This window comes from Balaenoptera musculus, chromosome 6, assembly GCF_009873245.2.
Source record: "Balaenoptera musculus isolate JJ_BM4_2016_0621 chromosome 6, mBalMus1.pri.v3, whole genome shotgun sequence".
Classification (NCBI taxonomy): Eukaryota; Metazoa; Chordata; class Mammalia; order Artiodactyla; family Balaenopteridae; genus Balaenoptera; species Balaenoptera musculus.
The window spans coordinates 48,094,139-48,114,351 of NC_045790.1; the positions used below are offsets into that span (position 1 = coordinate 48,094,139).

The 20,213-nt window shown below is 41.7% G+C and overlaps 1 protein-coding gene across 2 annotated transcripts in view; it reads right to left on the reverse strand.

The window, feature by feature from the left end:
- ADAMTSL1 (ADAMTS like 1) overlaps positions 1-20,213 on the reverse strand; it is a 1,026,618-nt gene that overhangs the window by 39,195 nt on the left and 967,210 nt on the right. For both annotated transcript variants that reach the window (XM_036856350.1, XM_036856351.1), the window contains 2 exons: positions 3,204-3,416; positions 1,416-1,596 (listed from right to left, as the gene is read on the reverse strand). In XM_036856350.1, coding sequence (XP_036712245.1) covers positions 1,416-1,596; positions 3,204-3,416 — 394 coding nt within the window. The remainder of the gene's footprint in view (positions 1-1,415; positions 1,597-3,203; positions 3,417-20,213) is intronic.

Genomic DNA, 20,213 nt, shown 5'->3' on the forward strand with positions numbered 1-20,213 from the left:
GACTCTGACCATCACCACAGCAAATCAAAAAGTCCCTGGCATGTCCAAGACCTCTTCTTCATTTCACACAGCTTGGCAAGGGCAGTCTTCCAGCCTCTCGTATCCCTGGTGAATGTCAGGCCTGTCTTTCAATCAACTTTTATTTCCAGATATCCATTTCAGCAATTTTTCAGGAGTTGGGGTGGGGGCTTTGAGAAAGGAGAGGTACGGGCTATGTTACAGTTCAGGAAGGGTATAAAAGGACATTAATCATTCCCGTGGAAACCTTCCCGTCAGCAAGTCAAACTGCTGATATTAAGGAGTGTGTTTCATATTTCATTGAGGCTCTCCTGGTTTCAGCTGCTTCTTATGACTCAGCTGGCAAAACACAAAGCAGTTGCCTAAGTAGTGGATGAACGTCCCACAGATAGGTAGTAAAGGGGCATTTCAGGACCCAGCCAAGACTCCCCGGGCTCTGGGCACCATGCTGGTGCCAACTCCAAGCCCATCCATTATCCCTTTAGCTGCTGCCTGACAATGGGTGGCAGGGGAAGGGTACTGCTCGGTGGGACTCACAGCTGCTCAAAGCTCAAGGCAGAGGGAAGAGGCAGAGACTGTGGGTGTCATTCTGAGCTATATAAGGGACCCAAATGCAGAGAATGTACAGTTGGCCCTTGAACAACCCAGGTATGAACTGCACAGATCCACTTATACTCGGATCTCTTTCACGAAATACCTACTACAGTACTACACCATCCGTTGTTGTGAAATTGCAGATATGGAGCGCCGACTATCAAGTTATAGGTGGATTTCTGACTGCTCGGGGTCGGCGCCCCTGACCACTGCATTGTTGAAGGGTCAACAGTAAACCCAAAGTTGAAGCAACTATGGGAAATGGAAATTTATGTCAGCTTTAGCAGGATGCAACCCTTTGTAGAAGAGAGGATAATATTTCCTTAACTAAATTGGAGCACTGATGAGCACAGGTATTTACAGCTAGAAGAAAGGGGAGGAGTTGGGGTATAGGCCAGTAGTCACTATCCCCTAAACGCTTCAACTGCAAACACGTTTCTTTTCTTACAAACCAACCAAAGAGCCCGCTTCTTACTGCAGTATGGGAGCTCTCTCTTGCCAGGGCCTGGGATGCTCCTGGCCCCTGAACAGACCCTGTCAGGCCCTTGGGAAGCCTGGGCAGCCTTTAACCGGCTGAACAGTGAGGGAAGAAACAGCCAAGGGAGGAGACTCATCCTGAGGGATGTTTTCTGTGCAGTGGAGAGGCTGGCGGGCCCGGGGCCTCCAGGAAAGGACGTCAGGGCCCCTCACCTGCACTTAATGTAGCTCTCTCAGTGCTAGACAAGGGCTGGCCATGAACTTGGCTAAAAGTCCAGGCCCATCCTTGGGAGTGGGCGGCCTGAGCCAGCCTCCGGCGCACTCACCGGGAAGGGCAGTCTCTCCGGTTGCAGGCGATGGGCTGCACAGCAGGGCGCACCTTCCCTGCGCAGTGAGTGGGGTTGACCTCCGTGCTGTTCAGGAGACACCTCAGGCGGGGCTGCTGAACACCCCTGTTACCGCAGGAGGCTGAGCAGGTCGCCAGTCTGTCCACAGACCACCAGTAATCTATCACAGAAGGAGGACCAGAGGTGAAAAGAAGATCGCATCAATGCCCATGTTATTCCTTCAGAGTGGCGGGGTGGGGTGTGGTGGGAATGATATGCTGTTAGGAATGAGGCCCTGCCCTGCGGCAGGCTCCATTCCCCACCGATCTAGGCAAGTCACGTGGTCTCCAGGGGCCTCCGTTGGCTCATCCATAAAGTGGGTACAGTAGCCCTTATCTTGTCATGCTACTGCGAGGACTGGATATAAAGAAAGTGCAGGGCCTAGCCCAGTGCCTGGCACATAGAACTTCATCAGTGGCTGTAGCTCTCGTAGTTTTAAACCTACTTCCTAAAGTACTCTTTCCTTCCATTAGTTTCCCAGAAAGTGACTGTATTTTTCAACAAAGAGATATAAAAATATCAGAGGTATTTAACAATCATATTTAAAAGTCTATACTGGAGTTGGACTTTGTATACGTTACAGAAAAACAACCTATCCAGAGAGGCGCACTTACGGAAATGATGACGTCGGTCAGAAAGGCCATTTCTTTGGATTTTCTATTTGGGGGTCTGGGACTCACTGGTAGGAAAGCTGTTAAAACTAACTGGGCTGGTAAATTTTGAGTGCTTATTTGCACTCAAAAGATTCGTGTGCTACAAATCTTGCAGATAGGCCCTGCCTTCTGGTTTTCAGCAGAGAGCGCCTGGCTGGCAAGAAAACGCAACGTTGACTTTCCTGTCTGGAAAGTGAGATGGTGGCGGAGGATGTTTAAGGGGAAAACCTACGCTCAGGAAAATCTCCCCCATTATGTGCTATTCTGGGATGAACTCTGTCCCTTCCCACGGAAACCTCCACTTTAGGAGACATGCAGTAGAATTTTGCTTTCCCTACAAGTATCACACATAGGCCACAGGTAGAACCAGTCTACGGAAAACTCAAAAGCCCCACATAGTTTCTATAACAAGGCCAGTTTGGGCTCCTTTTCCACTGTTTTGGGCTCATTCACAACCCTTTCTTGGGGCCGTGAATGCCAGGCCCCACCCAAGGGCTCTCTGACCTGCCCAGGTGCCTGGAAGGTGAATGCATGAGCCACACGGACAGGCCACAGAGAAGGTGCCAGGAAAGCACTTGGCGTGTGACTGCAGCTGGAGCCTCTTCTGGATGATCAGCGGTCCTGGCACCAGCCCTGGTTCTCCGAGGCGGGCAGTAACCACGTAGTTCACATCAAGAGGTAATTTTAAACCAGCTCAACAGAGAAAACTTGCATTTTCTTAATAGGCAACTTTGCGAGTGTGTGTGTGTGCTCTTTACTAGTTAAACCAGCAGAAAGGAAACACAGTTGCTTTGCTATATGACGAAATCTCCTTGGTCCCGAGCAGCAGTAACATGATGAGCAGAAGGGCGCATCTATGAAAGCAGCACTGACTTTTCCAGCTTCTGCTGAGATGGGGGTGGGTGGCCCTTCTGAAGAGCCTCACCATATGGCAACACGGTTGGGCTTCCATTTTCACGTTCTAAGAACCACTGGAGATCAGAAATCACTTTGTTCTGCTGGAGAATTACATTTCCAAGTAGACTCTCTTCTTCAAGAAACAAGCCTGGCACCCAATGCCTGAAGGGTTTCTTACCTTGGATCACTAAAGAGGCCTTCTGTACGAGCATTCCCGCCTCATTCTGAGCAAGGCAGCTGAATTCCCCTTGAGACCCGCCACTAAGATTTGCAACCTGGAGAATCCGTCCAGCTGCCAAGATATGATGCGTCAGTCCTGTGGTATTGGCAACTGGCTGGTCACCATGGAACCAGGTGATATTGGGAGTAGGGTGGCCTTTGATGGGGCAGCCTAGAAGGAGAGGTGAGGAGAAGTAAGGATAAGGTACTTAAGGATAAAGCCAATAAGTATACATTCCTGTTGAGCTGTTTGTTTCCGTGGGTTTTGAGGCCATACGTTTGATGTGGCTTCCCCATGGCATTTTTCTTATGTTTCCCATTCCCAAGCAAATGGGAGATGTTTTTATTCTCTGGATGCTTGGAGGGTGACTGTTACTCATTCAATTAAAGTAAAAATTCCTGGGGAACACAAAGCACCTATTTTTGCCTATGTCCCTGTAATAACTTTAAAAAAATGAAGCAATTAAGATTTACTCATTGGACATTTTCTGAAGTTAATTAGTTCCTATGCCAGTTTTATACTGAAAGAAATCACTTCTTCAAACGCAATGAGTGGGGGAAAAAAAACCCCATGTACTATATAGTAATAGTTAGGAATCAAACTTTAATTGGTAAATGTCTAACGTCTGCCTTCATTTTACTCTTTATGTGATTTTCAAGCCAAAAATTTTCAACAGAGACTAGGAAAACAATTTTAAACACTGATCTCATTTCTCTATAGGTCAAGAACCTTGGCCTTCTGACAGCTCTTCTGACAACCAAGCCTGCGTTGGACATGTACAATGTTATACTTATTACATAGTCATTGAGCCTATTTTGATACATTAAAATTCCAAAATATTAAACTGAGATATGGTGTCTACTCAAGCCTTTGTATCATAGAATTAGTAAAATAAACTGATTGCAGTTGTGAGAGAAAACTCGTTACCTCTAAATTCGTACTTGTTGAATTTGCTGTTGTGACCCCAGAAACTTAGCTTCCAGAGGAGATTTATTTGGAGGTTTAAAATGCAAGATAAATCATTCAAAATGAAAGATAGTGGAGGTTTTCTCTCAGTTCAGTTAAAAAATATCTATTTGGTGCCTAGTGTTCTGGGGACAGTGAAGCTAGTTAAGACTATCTTCTCTCTTGCAAGGAGATCCCAGCTGGTATGGGATGCAAAAAAGCACACTAATAAAACTGAGATGTAAGGCAGAAGATGAGATCAGTGAGACACACAGATGGTCACCTGCATGGATGTGTGTGCCTCTGGATCTGTACAGAGAATGGATTTTCTAACGTTGACTTGTTCTGTGTTCTGGGGGCAGCACTGGTAGAATTTTTATAGTATGGCAGCGTTAACACACAGGAAAGGTCTTTAAGAGATGATCTAGCTTACTGCCAGAGGAGAAAACTGAGGCCCAGAGATGTTAAGAGACCTTCCCAAGATCAAGGGGCAGATCTTCTATCTGACTCACTGTCTTGTGTTCTTTCCCCCATACCTACTGCTTGTCTGGTTAGACGCCAACAATTTACTTAGGCCTCTTGATACCTCCTTCCTTTGTCTGCTTACTCCCTTCATTCCCTTGGCTTTTTACATTTTCACTGTGGTTGTGTAGGTTGAAGAGGTGGGAACAGACTACATTGAAGAAGGGCCCTGGAAAAGCAATGCTAAAGTTGACCCTCAAAATTTCAGCATGGAATATCATGTTATAGGATCCAATTTTTCACTTCTCGCCATGTGGACTCACTCTGCCATGTAACTTTACAGGACCCTGCCATGATGGGTGGGTTTTACTTCCCCACCTCCTTACTTTAGGTTTGGCCATGTGACTACTCTGGCCACTAACAAACACTAACAATGAACAATCTGAAAAGGAAATTAAGAAAACAATTCCATTTACATAAGTATCAGAAAGAATAAAATACTTAAGAATAAACTAAACCAAGGAGGCAAAAGACTTGTACACTGAAAACTATAAAACATTGCTAAAAAAAGAAATTAAAAACATAAATGAATGAAAAGATATCTCATGTTCATGAGTTGGAAGACAATTTTGTTAAGGTGTCAGTACTCCCCAAAGCAAACCCAATTCAATCCCTCTCAAAATCCCAATGACTTAAAAAAATTGTTTTTGCATAAGTAGAAAAATTCATCTTAAAATTCATATGGAATCTCAAGGGACCCTGAATAGCCAAAACAATCTTGAAAAAGAACAGCAAAGTTAGAGGTCTCATACTTCCTGGTTTCAAAACTTATTACAAAGTTACAGTAATCAAAACAGTGTGGAACTGGAATAAAGACAGACATATAGACCAATGGAATAGATAGAGAACCCAGAAATAAGCTCTTATGTGTATGGTCAATTTTCAACACGGGTGCCAAGACCATTCAATGTGGAAAGGATAGTCTTTTCAACAGATGGTACTGGGAAAACTGGATTTCTACATGCAAAGAATGATGTTGGATCCTTATATTAAACCATATACAAAAATTAACTCAAAATGGATTAAGGACCTAAACATAAGAGTTAATAGTATAAAACTCTCAGAAGAAAACGCAGGGGAAAAGTTTCATAATATTGGATTTGGCAATGATTTCTTGGATATGACACTAAAAGCACAGGTAACAAAAGAAAAAAAAATAGATATACTGGACATCATCAAAATTAAAAGCTTTTGTGTATCAAAGGACACTAACAACAGAGTGAAAAGGCAGCCCATACAATGGGAGAAAATATTTACAAATCATAGATCTGATAAGAGATTAATATCCAGAATATAGAAAAATTCCTACAACTCAACAACAAAAACCACCAACCAATTTAAAAAATGAGCAAAACACTTGAATAGACATTTCTCAAAGATATGCACATGATTAATAAGCACAGGAAAAGATGTTCCACATCACTAATTGTTAATAGAAATGCAAATCAGAACCAATGAGATACCACTTTATATCCATTAGGATGGCTATTATTAAAAAAAAGAAAAAAAAAATTAACTAGAGTTGGTGAAGACGTGGGAAAATTATAACACTTGTGTATTGTTGGTGAAATGTAAAATGGTGCAGCAACTGTGGAAAACAATATTGAGGTCTCTAAAAGAAAATTAAACATTAGAATTACCGTATGATTCAGCAACTCCACTTCTGGCTATATACCCAAAAGATCTGAAAGCAGGACTTGAATAGATATTTGTACACCAATGTTTATGGCAGCATTATTCACGATAGCCAAAAGGTGGAAACAACCCAGAGGTCCATCAATAGATGAATGGATAAACCAAATGTGATAAATATATATGATGACTATTATTCAGCCTTAAATAGGCAATAAAATTCTGATACATGTGACAACATGGATTAAACTTGAAAACATTAAGTGAAGGAAGCCAGACACAGAAGGACAAATATTATGTGATTCCCCTTATATGAGATACCTAGAGTAGTCAAATTTGTAGAAACAGAAAATGGAATAGTAATTACCAGGGGCTGAGGGAAGGAGGGAATGGAGTATTATTATTATTTAATGGTATGAGTTTCAGTTTGGGATGAAACATGGATATGTTCTGGACATGGATACTGTGAAGTTGTACAACAATGAGAATGTAATTAATGCCACTGAACTGTATACTTAAAAATGGTTAAAATAGTTAAGTGTCATGTATGTATATTTTGCCATAATAAAAGAAATGAGGCAAAAGCTGCACTGGGTACCAATTTCAATCCTAGACCTCAAGAGACCTGGTGAGTTTTTGCTTGTGCTCTTATGCCTTTGCCATCACTGAAGAAGAACATGCCTGGACTGGCCTGATGATCTCAAGGGGAGGATGAGAGAAATGTGGAGAACAGCCAAGTCACTCCAGCCAAACCCAGTTTAGACCAGCTGAACTAAGTAAGAGCAGTAAGAATAAATGATTGATGTTTTAGCCACTGAGTCTTGCGTTTATTTTAATGCAGAACCTCTTTTTTTTTTCAGGGGTGGGGTGAGGTAGCTAACTGATACATTTAGGGAGTAGGGGCTTCCAGAGCTCCTTGAGCCATGGATCCAAGGCTTCCAGTAGGGTGGAGTTTCCACCTGTGTACTGACCCAGCTCTCACCTGACCTGGATCTTCTCACTCAGGTACTCCGAAGGAGCAGCCTCCCCACATGCTTCTGGTGGCATCTAGGCATCTATATGCCATGAGGTCCATGGTGGTGTCACTGTACTCCTGTTATGAAGTGGGTGTGAGAACGGCCTTGGGGAGAGGTGTATAGAAATCAGTCCACTGGGGACCTCCAGAGACCAGCAGTACCCACTCCCTCCAGTCCAAAAATGTTGTCCGGAGTCAGACGTGGGTTTCATTTTCTAACAAGAGGCAGGAAAGCTGTACGTTTGTTTAGGCAAATAGCATGATTTCAAAAGTGAAGCTTGAAACAAGTACAGCTTTTCAGACTTACTGAAACAGACAGATATATGTCTTCCTATCACATCTGCTTTAAAGAAAAAGAGGTGCCATATGCTGTTGAGATGCTGGCTCCACGAATCCTTTTGTTTGGTCGGTGTGGATAGAGCGTGGTGAGGCTGACTAGATTCCAAGTTGAAAAATAAGAACCTTGCTATTCCCAAGGAAACAGGAGATACTTGGCCAGAGAATCTCTCATATTTAGCTCTAGTCTTTTTTTCCCAACTCCATTAGGACTGATTTTCTGAGAGACTATTTAGGCAGGAAAAGGAGTGGTAGCAGCCACAGGCTATTTTCTATGGCTGATAAAGTTACTTATCTAGGATCCAGAAATCTTAGTCAGCTAAATAAGTAGTACATTTACGTAACAATGACATTCAAAATCCTTCCTCTTTCCTGGAATCAGAGGCCAGAGTGAACAGCCAGGATACCTCTCTTAGCCCATCTGGGTCTTGCATCTTGGATATATTTCCAGGGTCTTCTAGCTTGGTGATCCTAGTGAGGCATGAGGGCTGCCATGGATGTGGAGTTCCTGAAACTCAATTTGAGAAAGACTCTTGAGTAGCAGTGACTAAGACTTTGAGTCTTTGAGAGGCTGCCTTCATAGTAATGCCTCTCACTCTGAAACCTATCAGGGTGAAGATCTGTTTTGTAGAAAGTTTTTAAAGGAAAAGCAGTTTTGTTACTTTCAAATGCAGTTGCACAGATACATGACTCTCAAGGAGAACTCTAGATTTTGATAGGGCTCTTTGGCTTCTGTTTTCTAATCTATAAATGAGAGCTTTTGATTTAATCAATACTTTTCAAATTGATGTTCCTTGGGGCCCTTAGGTTTTGCAGAGGTATGGGGGAGGAGGGTGGGGAACCTTGATAGGGAATCTGCATAGATGGGGCTTTGGGGTCTCCATCCCCATTTCACTCATAGCAGAATTACATATCAGGCTTCTGCATAAGAAGATTCTTTTATTGGTAACCAGTGAATTAGATGATTTTTAAGGTGCTTTTAGGTTCCAAGGTATTCTCAGCATCATCTCAAACTCATCATTCTCACCCCTCTTCTTCCCAGATAGGGCAAAGTAGACTTAGTCAATCTATATTGTTTAGGTCCATATGTAGTGAAATGGAATTGTGCCAATGAAGGGCTCCTGGAAGAGAGGTTATATATGGAGGTTATTTAGGATTAAGATAAGCAGAGACCAGGGAAAGTAGAAGAGGAGGGCAGTCTAGAAGATACAGTACGAGCAAAGGTGAAAAGATGAAAAAACTGGTGATGTGTCTTTGAGAAATGACTGGTTGACTTGACTGGAACATGGAGGACAGAGATGATGCTGGCATGGTGGGTGAGAGATACAATGGGGAGGATCTTGAAGGCCAGAATCTGGTCTTTTGGGAGCCCCTGCAGGTTTCTGAAGACCAGGGGGTGATCTAGGTTGGCTTTAGAAGAATCATTAAGGTGGTTCTTTCCAAGATGCACTGGCTTGAGAGAAAGGAGAAGCTAGGATATCAGTTCAGAGGTGACAAGAAATGAGACATATCTGCAAAAGTAGCTCTGACAGGATATGAGGAGGATGGGGGTAGAGACAAAGAAGAGAAGCTAAAGAGACTGGAACACTAGTGGGATTGTTAACAGAAGTAGGTAAATCAGGAAGAGAAGCTATTCCTTATCTCTACCCCTAGAGATGAATAAGTTTAGTTTTAAGCATATTGACTTTAAAGGTTGTGACAGAACCAAAGGATGGAAAAATCCATTGAGATGATAAAGATAAAAATGGAAGTTAGTCAGCAGTAAGAACTGGAGACAGATTTTGGGAACCAGTCTCATAGATTTGTGGAAGGAGTCTTCAATGAAAAGAGGTCAGGTCTCAGGACAAGACAGTGGGAGAACTCTAACATTCAGTGATTGAAGAAGAAATAGGAGGTATTAAAGGGGTCTGTGGGATAGGAGAAAAATTGAGACCATGTGATGTCATGGGACTCCAGAAAGGAAAGGGATTAAACAAACAGGTTGTTAGCAAATAATTGATTTGTATAAGAATTTGTGGAATAAATGAGTGGTTTCATTTTTTTTTTAATGAAAATAACTAACCAAACATATTCTTTCCACAACCACCCTCCACCCCCTTTGCCCAGGTAATATAAAGGTAAACTTCATTCCAACTCACGTTTGAATGATCAGAAATTTCAAGTTAGTGGAATTGGAAATAAAAGTGTTCTGTATAATCAGAACATACCATTCAATGCTATGTTCACATATTTCTTTATTTAAGAGAGAATTTACCTCTGGGTCTTGAATCTTTAGAAATGTACCAACAACTGTGTTATTAAGAAGATAAAGGATTAAAGAAGAGGGTGAATGAGAATGCTTTAAATGTTGCAAAACAGGAACAGAGCAGATCTTGGCCAGAAAACTCTCAAAACAACTTGACTAGGGATTCTAGCATCCAGTAATGGTGAATAACTAGGTTGGACTAGTCTTAAAATTTAAACAACAGCAACAACAACAACAAAATACACAAAACAACAACTCCTGGAAAGCACTGAAGAGTGACCAAAAGCAATGGCAGAAACAGAAGGGGAGTCCGTCCTAGAAACCCAGGAACTGCAACAGGTGTGATTTGCTACCTAGTGGCTTTTTGCCTGAGGAAATTCTTCAAACCCCAGATGGCCCAGATTGCTGGAAAATGTATAGCTTCATTGTCTTGAGATGTCAGAGGACAGTGTCTGGGGGCTGTTAGAATAGCTGGAAAGTTAAGGGGGGAAATCCTTTTAGATAAACCTTAAAATCTGTATAAGTCCTGCCCAAATTCTTTTTAGCAGACCCCAGAGGAACCCAGCAAAAGAGCAGCAGTTAGAAGCTGACAATAGAGTGGAGAATTCAGTCGGTGCCCACTGCAGGGAAGACAGAGGTTGGAACTTGAGTCCAGCCAAATTAACTGCCTTTTAGAACAAAACCAAACACTCTTCATAGGAACATAACAGAATCCAAAGTCTCTCCAGTATATCATCTATAATTTTCATTATACTGGGTTGGCCAAAATGTTTGTTTTTTCCCGTTAGATGGCTCTAGTAGCACTTACTTGTCTTTAACTTCATTCAAAACAAATTTGTTAGATTGTATGTGACAGCTGTCATATCAGCGTGCATTTAAAAAAAGTCTTATCAAAATTGGTGAATTTTTGTGTAGCCATTTTAATATTGAAGATAGAAGGAAAAAAAGCAACATTTTCGGTATATTTTGCTTTATTATTTCAAGAAAGGTAAAAATGCAACTGAAACGCAAAAAAAAGATTTGTGCAGTGTATGGAGAAGGTGCTGCGACTGATTGAACATGTCAGAAGTGGTTTGTGAAGTTTTGTGCTGGAGATTTCTCGCTGGACGATGCTCCATGGTTGGGTGGACCAGTTGAATTTGACAGCGATCAAATCGAGACATGAATTGAGAACAATCAGTGTTATACCATGAGGGAGATAGCCGACATACTCAAAATATCCAAATCAAGCACTGAAAATCATTTGCACCGGCTTGGTTATGTTAATCGCTTTGATGTTTGGGTTCCACGTAAGTTAAGCAGAAAAAAACCTTCTTGACTGTATTTCCGCATGCAATTCTCTGCTGAAACGTAATGAAAATGTTCCTTTTTTTTTTTTTTTTTTAAAGACAGTTAATGAGTTTATTTATTTATTTATTTTTGGCTGTGTTGGGTCTTCGTTTCTGTGCGAGGGCTTTCTCTAGTTGTGGCAAGCGGGGGCCACTCTTCATCGCGGTGCGCGGGCCTCTCACTATCGCGGCCTCTCTTGTTGTGGAGCACAGGCTCCAGACGCGCAGGCTCAGTAATTGTGGCTCACGGGCCTAGTTGCTCTGCGGCATGTGGGACCTTCCCAGACCAGGGCTCGAACCCGTGTGTCCTGCATTGGCAGGCAGATTCTCAACCACTGCGCCACCAGGGAAGCCCGAAAATGTTCCATTTTTAAAACAAATTGTGATGGGCAATGAAAAGTGGATACTGTACAATAATGTGGAATGGAAGAGATTGTGGGGCAAGCGAAATGAACCACCACCAACCACACCAAAGGCCAGTCTTCATCCAAAGAAGGTGATGTTGTGTATATGGTGGGATTGGAAGGGAGTTTTCTATTATGAGCTCCTTCTGGAAAACCAAACAATTAATTCCAACAAGTACTGCTCTCAGTTAGACCAAAAGCAGCACTTGATGAAAAGCGTCCAGAATTAGTCAACAGAAAACACACAGTCTTCCATCAGGATAATGCAAGACCACATGTTTCTTTGCTGACCAGGCACAAACTGTTACAGCTTGGCTGGGAAGTTCTGATTCATCCGCCATATTCACCAGACATTGCACCTTCGGATTTCGATTTATTTAGGTCTTTACAAAATTCTCTTAATGGAAAAAAATTTCAATTCCCTGGAAGACTGTAAAAGGCACCTGGAACAGTTCTTTGCTCAAAAAGATAAAAAGTTTTGGGAAGATGGAATTATGAAGTTGCTTGAAAAACGGCAGAAGGTAGTGGAACAGAAGGGTGAATATGTTGTTCAATAAAGTTCTTGGTGAAAATGAAAAATGTGTCTTCTGTTTTTACTTAAAAACTGAAGGCACTTTTTTTGCCAACCCAATACAATTAAGAAACACTAGATAAGAAAAAAATGTGATCCATACTTAATAGAAACAGCAGTCAACAGAAACCAGTCCTGAGACGATGCAAGTGTTGTAATGAATGGACAGTGATTTTTAAGCAGCTATATAAATATGTTTAAGGAGTTAGAGGAAAGTCTACTCATAATAAATGAAAAGATGGAGTATCTCACTAGAGAAGTAGAAACTATGAAAACAAATTCTAGAGCTGAAATGTGCAAAAAATGAAATGAAAAATTCACTGGATGGGCCTAACAGAAAATTGGAGATGACAGGAGAAAGGGTCAGTGAACTTGAAGACAGTTCAGCAGAAATTATCCAGTGTGAAGAACAGAGGGGAAAAAGATTGAAGGAAAATAAACAGAGCTCCATGGACCTGTGGGAAAAAGTTTAATATATGTGTAATTGGAGCCCAATATGGAAAGAAGAAAATTAGACAGAAACATAGTAGAAGAAATAAAACTATCAAATCTCCCAAATTTTGAGAAAACCATAAAGTTTCAATAAGGTTAACAAACCATCTAGGAACATCATACTCAAAGTGATGAAATTAGCAGATTAAAAAAAAAATCTTGAAAGCTATGATGGAGTAATAAGGACTGGGTTTACTCTCTTGCCATAAATAACTAGAACTGGACAGAAATGTATGAAATGGCTGTTTTCAGAACTAGATAACAGACAGTAGAGGGCTGTGATTCCTGAAAGAAGAGAAATAGATTAGGTGAGCCCGGTGAATTCTCTGCCTTCCTGCCTGGAGGTACATTCTGAGCTGCAAAGTAGGGAGGATGTATTAGTTTCCTAGGGTTGCCAGAACAAAGTACCACAGACTGGTTGACTTAAATGACAAAAATTTATCGTCTCACAGTTCTGGAGTCTAGAAGTTTGAGATCAAAGTGTCAACAGTGTTAGCTCCTTCTGAGGGCTGTGAGGGACAGTCTGTTTTATCTATCCTAGCTTCTAGTGGTTTCCTGGCAATCTTTGGTGTTCCTTGGCTTGTAGATGCATCACTCAAATCTCTGCTTTCATGTTCATGTGGAGTTCTTCCTCGAGTGCATGCCTATCTCTGTGTCCAATTTTCTCCTTTTTATAATGACACCAGTAAATTAGATTAGGGCCCATCCTAATGACCTCATCTTAACTTGATCATCTGCAAAGACTCTGTTTCCCAATAAGGTCACAATCACAGGTACTGAGGATGAGAGATTTCAGCAACCTTTGGGGGGGACACAATTTAACCCACATCAGAAGACTATCCCAAGCAGAGCATGACAGTCTGGACTAATTAATGAGACAAAGAACAGAGTTCAGTGAGGTTGAGGCAGCCGGAAGCTGAGCAGAATTCTGGAAATGAGGGTGTTATGTAGAAAAAGGGCCCCAGAAATATGCATAAATTCCTCTTGAGTCTTTGCCCAAATGAAGATGTACATGCATAGAGTGAAACTCTACAAGATTGACCAAAGATCAGTCAGGGAGCTGTGAGTTTACTATTTCCCAAAGCTCAAGTAGGGCCAGAAGGGCTTCAAGTTCTGACCAGCCAGAGTGCAACATCCTTGTTCATCATCAGAGGAACTCAGTAGAGACCCCCGAGGAGCCCTAGGGTAAAGGCTACTATAGACCTGCTCTAATCAAACTTAAGAACAAACTTCAAAAAGATCGAATTAAACTTTGAATAACTTAACTGCTTAAGAGAAGAAAATCCAACAATCACTAGAAGAAGACAATAAAATCCAAACACTTAATGATATAAAATTTACATTGTTTAGCTTTCAATCAAATATTACTTGTTAAGTCAAGAAGCAGGAAAATGTGACCCATAACAAAGACAAAAATCAGTCAGTGGAAACATATCTAGAAATGACAGGGATGATGGAATTAGTCAACAAGGATATTAAAACAGGGTATTAAAAATAAGTTAAATATTTAAAGGAAAACATGTACATAGTAAGAAAGTGGAAGTTATAAAAAGAATCAAATGCACTTCTAAAAACAAAACATTTTATGGAATGAAAAATTCACTAGATAGGATTAATAGAAGATTAAATACTATAGAAAAAAGATTTGTGATATTAAAGATGTAGTAATAGAAATTAGCCAGACTGAAGCAAAGAGAGAAAAAGACTGAGAAAAAAAATCAAGTGGTCAAACATATGTTAGCCAAGGATGTGGTTACATGGGTATATCTGCCAAAATTGTCTGGCTAAAATTTGTGCATTTTAATAATTGTAAATTTTACCTAAAAGAATAATTGAGTAGGAATGCGGGTGGGAAGTAGGTGGAAGTACAAATAAAATAGGAATGGCAGGAAGTTGTTTTTTGAAGCTGGGTGATGAGTGCATGGGGTTCTTTATGCTGCTCTGTTTATTTTGCATATATGTGAAATTACCCATAATAAAAAAGGGAAAAAACATGAAATTATTGATCATCAGAAATGGCTCAGTGTCCCAAAAAATTGCTTTTCACATATTCTGTTTATTCAGCTTTATGCTTCTTCTTTAAAATTTTAACAAGTTTTAAAAAATTGCTGTTCCAGCCTGCCATTTGCAGATGTTTCCTCAAATATTTTATAACCTGCCCAACTTAAAAATTCCTGCTGGTAGAATCGCTAAAGCAATCCTGAAGCAAAAGAGCAAAGCAGGAAGCATAACCCTCCCAGACTTCAGACAATACTGCAAAGTACAGTAATCAAAACAGCATGGTATTGGCACAAAAACAGACAGATGGATCAATGGAACAGAATAGAGAGCCCAGAAATATACCCACACACCTATGGTCGATTAATCTTCAACAAAGGAGGCAAGAATATACAACAGGAAAAAAAACCCAGTCTCTTTAGCAAGTGCTGTTGGGAAAGTTGGACATCCACGTGTAAATCAATGAAGTTAGAACACACCCTCTCACCATACACAAAAGTAAACTCAAAATGACTTAAAGACTTAAACATAAGACATGACACCATAAAACTCTTAGAAGAGAACATAGACAAAACATTCTCTGACATAAATTGTGCAAATGTTTTCTTAGGTCAGTCTCCCAAGGCAGTAGAAATAAAAACAAAAATAAACAAATGGTACCTAATCAAACTTACAATCTTTTGCACAGCAAAGGAAACCATAAACAAAACGAAAAGACAACCTACAGAATGGGAGAAAATATTTGCAAAAGATGTGTCCAACAAGGCCTTAATTTCCAAAATATATAAACAGCTCATACAACTCAACAACGAGAAAACAAACAACCCTATCCAAAAATGGTCAGAAGACCCAAATAGACATTTCAGATGGCCAATAGGCACATGAAAAGATGCTCAACAATGCTAATTATTAGAGAATGCAAACCAAAACTACAATGAGGTACCACCTCACACTGGTCAGAATGGCCATTATTAAAAAGTCTACAAATAACAAATGCTGGAGAGGATGTGGAGAAAAGGGAACCCTCTTACATGGTGGGAATGTAAGTTGGTGCAGTCACTGTGGAAAACAGTATAGCGGTTCCTCAGAAAGCTAAAAATAGAATTACCATTGATCTAGCAATCCCACTCCTGGCCACATATCCAGACACAACTATAATTCAAAAAGATACATGCACCCCTATGTTCATAGCAGCACTATTCACAATAGCCGAGACATGGAAACAACGTAAATGTCCATCGACAGATGAATGGATAAAGAAGATGTGGTACATATATACAATGGAACACTACTCAGCCATGAAAAAGAATGAAATTGCCATTTGCAGCAACATGGATGCAACTAGAGATTACCATACTAAGTGAAGTCAGAAAGAGAAAGACAAATACCATATGATATCACTTATATGTGGAATCTAAAATATGACACAAATTAACCTAGCTATGAAACAGAAACAATCACAGATATAGAGAACAGGCTGGTGGTTGCCAAGGGGGAGAGGGTTGGGGGAGGGGTGGAGTGGGAGGTTGGGGAGCAGATGTAAGCTATTATATATGGAATGGATAAACAACAAGGTCCTACTGTATAGCACAGAGAACTATATTCAATATCCTATGATAAACCATAATGGAAAAGAATATATAAACAAAGAATGTATATATAGATATATAGATACAGATATAACTGAATCACTTTGCTGTACAGCAGTAATTAACACAACATTGTAAATCAACTATACTTCAATTAAAAAAATTCATGCTGGTAGGTTCACCTTCATTCATTTAGCTCTGTTGAAGTCAGAGATCACTTTCCCTTGTATTGATACTTGTGTCACCCTTGACTGCAACAACTTTAGTGTGGTTGCTTTGTATGGCAGAAACTGCTAGTTATCCCCTCATATCTCCCCTCTCCTTCTTTGTGTACATGAACCCCTGATTTTTACGTAGGTACATAGCTGCCTGGAATAGAGACATTTCCCATCACCCCTTGAAATAAGGTGTGGGCCATGTGATTCCATTCAGTCACATGAGAGGGAAAGTGATATGTATACCTCCTGGGACATGGCTTTCAAAGAAAAGAACTTGCCTTTCTTCCCCCTTCCTCCATCATGCCACTGAGAACGTGTATGTGGAGCAAACCATCTGGCTTAGGTGGATGAGGGCAATACTCCAGGATGGCAGAGCAGCAGGAGTTTAAAACATTTTTTGCCTGGGTCCCTAGGTGACATGGTAGTTTGCCACACCATGCCTGGAATGTCTTTTTCTGGACTTCTATGTAAGACAGGAATATATTCCTCTCTTGTTGACTGTTATTTTGGGTCTTTGCTGTACGTTGCTGAATGTATATCCTAACTATGACAATCCTAAATATTCTTTCCTTACTGAGGCAGCCTCCATCTGCTAGATAGGTTATTGTATTTCCCTTCACATCTGGAAACTGACCACAGAGAATATATGTGACTACTCATCTTGGATTGAAAATGCTCTTAGGGGGCTTCCCTGGTGGCGCAGTGGTTAAGAATCCTCCTGCCAGTGCAGGGGACACGGGTTCGATCCCTGGTCCGGGAAGATCCCACATGCTGAGGAGCAACTAAGCCCATTCACCACAACTAACGAGCCTGCACTCTAGAGCCCGCAAGCCACAACTACTGAGCCCATGTGCCACAACTACTGAGCCTGCGTGCCACGACTACTGCGGCCTGTGCACCTAGAGCCCGTGCTCCGCAACAAGAGAAGCCACCTCAATGAGAAGCCTGCGCACCGCAACGAAGAGTAGTCCCCGCTCACCGCAACTAGAGAAAGCCCATGTGCAGCAACGAAGACCCAGCGCAGCCAAAAAAAAAAAAAGAAAGAAAAAAGAAAATGCTCTTAGGAAAGTCTACTTTCAATAGGAAAGGGAAAGTAAAGACCAAAGTAAACTAATTATAACTAAAGTGAATGACCAAAATTGCAGGTCATCTACCTTTTTCATCACAAATCTTTCAGTGCTTTTAACTGAACACATAGCTTCTTAAAAACTTTCTTTGTACTCAGAATTGGTATCCCCTCAGCACACATGGAGTGCAGCCCCCTGTACTTTTATGTACATATTTATGTGCATGTCTGTGTGTACACAGTGGCCTCTGAGGCTTGCCAGCAGCAAGAGTCAAAAGAAGGAATCTAACGTGAATTCCCACTGTGTATGTTCCCAGTGAATAATTATCCATGTTTCACTGCTAATGAGAAAACCTGGCTTGTCACAGGGGTTCCTTTCTGTCACGGACATTTCTCATTTGTTAAAGTAAGAGAAGTATCAATCATTCTTTGAAGGTGAGCAATCTCTCTGGGTGACATTTGCAAGGACACCAAAAACTGTGCAAATGCATTCCACACCTCTAGAGAGGCTCGATTATAAACCACACCTCTTCCCCTTTGCTTCCATGAACATATTAACAGTGTTTCCTGCAGGGGCTGGCATCTCTTTTTCTGTTTCCCTCCCCGCTCCGTGAACACAGACCATTTCCATCCTCCCAAACTCAACGGCCACCCCAGGAAACAGTCCATCACCAGGGAATGATGGTGCTCCCTCCTCAGAACTTGGTTAGTACAGGTCTTGGGTTGGGTAGGTGGCTGAGGGCGAAGCAGTGCTTAGGAAGGCGGCTTAGATCATGAGAGTTCTGGCAGCAGAAAGCCCCTCTCTGTCAACCGTTTTTTTTTTTTAAGAATTTTGTTTTATTTTAAATTAATTATTTGTTTTGTTTTTTTTTGACTGCATTGGGTCTTCATTGTTGTGCGCAGACTTTTCTCTAGTTGCGGCGAGCAGGGGCTACTTTTTGTTGCGGTGCACGGGCTTCTCATTGCGGTGGCTTCTCTTGTTGCAGAGCACGGGCTCTAGGCGCGCGGGCTTCAGTAGTTGTGGCGCACGGGCTTAGTTGCTCCGCGGCATGTGGGATCTTCCCGGACCAGGGATCGAACTCGTGTCCCCTGCACTGGCAGGCGGATTCTTAACCACTGCACCACCAGGGAAGTCCTATCAACCATTCTTAACCAGTGAAAGAAAATATTGCCTTTAGACCTCCATTCCTGGGTCCACTGTGGCTCCACACTGAGCCAGAGCCAGGTGGGATTCACATATTTGTGAGGGTTTTCCTCCTAGTTTCACCTACATTTTTTTTTTTTCAATCACATTAACTGGAGAGGGATAAAAGTTTGGAATGGGGAAGATGTGTGCAATAAGAAATCAAATTATATACGAAATTGTATCTGCCGGGAGTCAGTTTAGCTGTCACCTGCCATGAGCTGACATCCCTGATTAAGTCCGACTGACCTCACTGACTTTCTTCCCCATTGTCTCCTATTTCACATGAGTTTCTGGCACTAAAATAGCCTTGCTCAGGGAAACAGCCTGAGTTCAACAGGTGAGGGAAATAGGGGGATGGAAAACCGGGAGTCCTGGTGGCCCTTGACCTCAGCTTCCCTGCACCCTCCGTGGAAGAGTTTAAAGGCAGTGGGATAGGGCTGCCTTTGAGTCTCCTGTCTAGAAAGAAGCTCTGAACTCATGATGGTCATTACTCACTGGATATTTTTGTGGAAGGGCTGAAAGTTAGCAGGAATTCTGGTCCTGCTAAAAGATAGGCAAGCAGCTTGATTTGTGGGCTCCTTTGTAGGATAGATCAAGCCAACCCAGGCCTTCATTAGCTGCCTGTCACTTAAGAGAGTCACACATCCGGAGTTTATTTTCATGAGTTCTTAGCCTTAACGAGCACAAGGCAAGAGTTCAGACTTGCATATTCTCCCTCCTCTCCTCCCTTCTCAGCCAAACAGCTCAGAAAAAGGCAGCTGAGCTCGAGACACTGATTCTACAGAGCGGAAAATATAAATGGACTGAAAGAGGTTCTCAAGGAAGGATGGTTGGAAAATGGGGATACACCACCTAAAAGAGGAGGACAGAAAAGCAGTGCTCTAGGGATTTTCACTTATTTAACTGCTATTTAAAGGAGAAGAAAGCTGTGGCAGATTAGGACATGCTGTGTAAAAATATTAGAGACGTGGCATTATTACTTCACGAGCTGGCTCCAGGCCTGTCAGCATTTCCATTATAATCCTGTATTTTTTCGCAGAGTTAAAACTTACTATAAAAATGATGTGTGCTGGGATGAAACTTGGCACTTGGTGTAGTCAGTCTGGGAGTCCTTTCCTTAATTTAATTTTGCACAACTGGAAAACGCTCGCTCAGCCATTTAACGTTGATGGCAGGATCTCCATGCTGCACGTGGTATAGGGTAGGTATGGCCTCACTCTAAGACTGTGGGGTGACTGGATGAAAGTAGGGAAGCAGCCTCACTGCATTTTCCGCCTCCCTCTCCTTTCAGGTTTGGTGTCCCCATTGGGTGACAGAGCTGGTCTCTCAAGCAGCACTGAATGACTGGGGGCTGGCACCAGGCAGCAGGCTGAGAGACATGACTAATTCATGTCTGAAAAAACGCCGTTCCTCACTCCCCA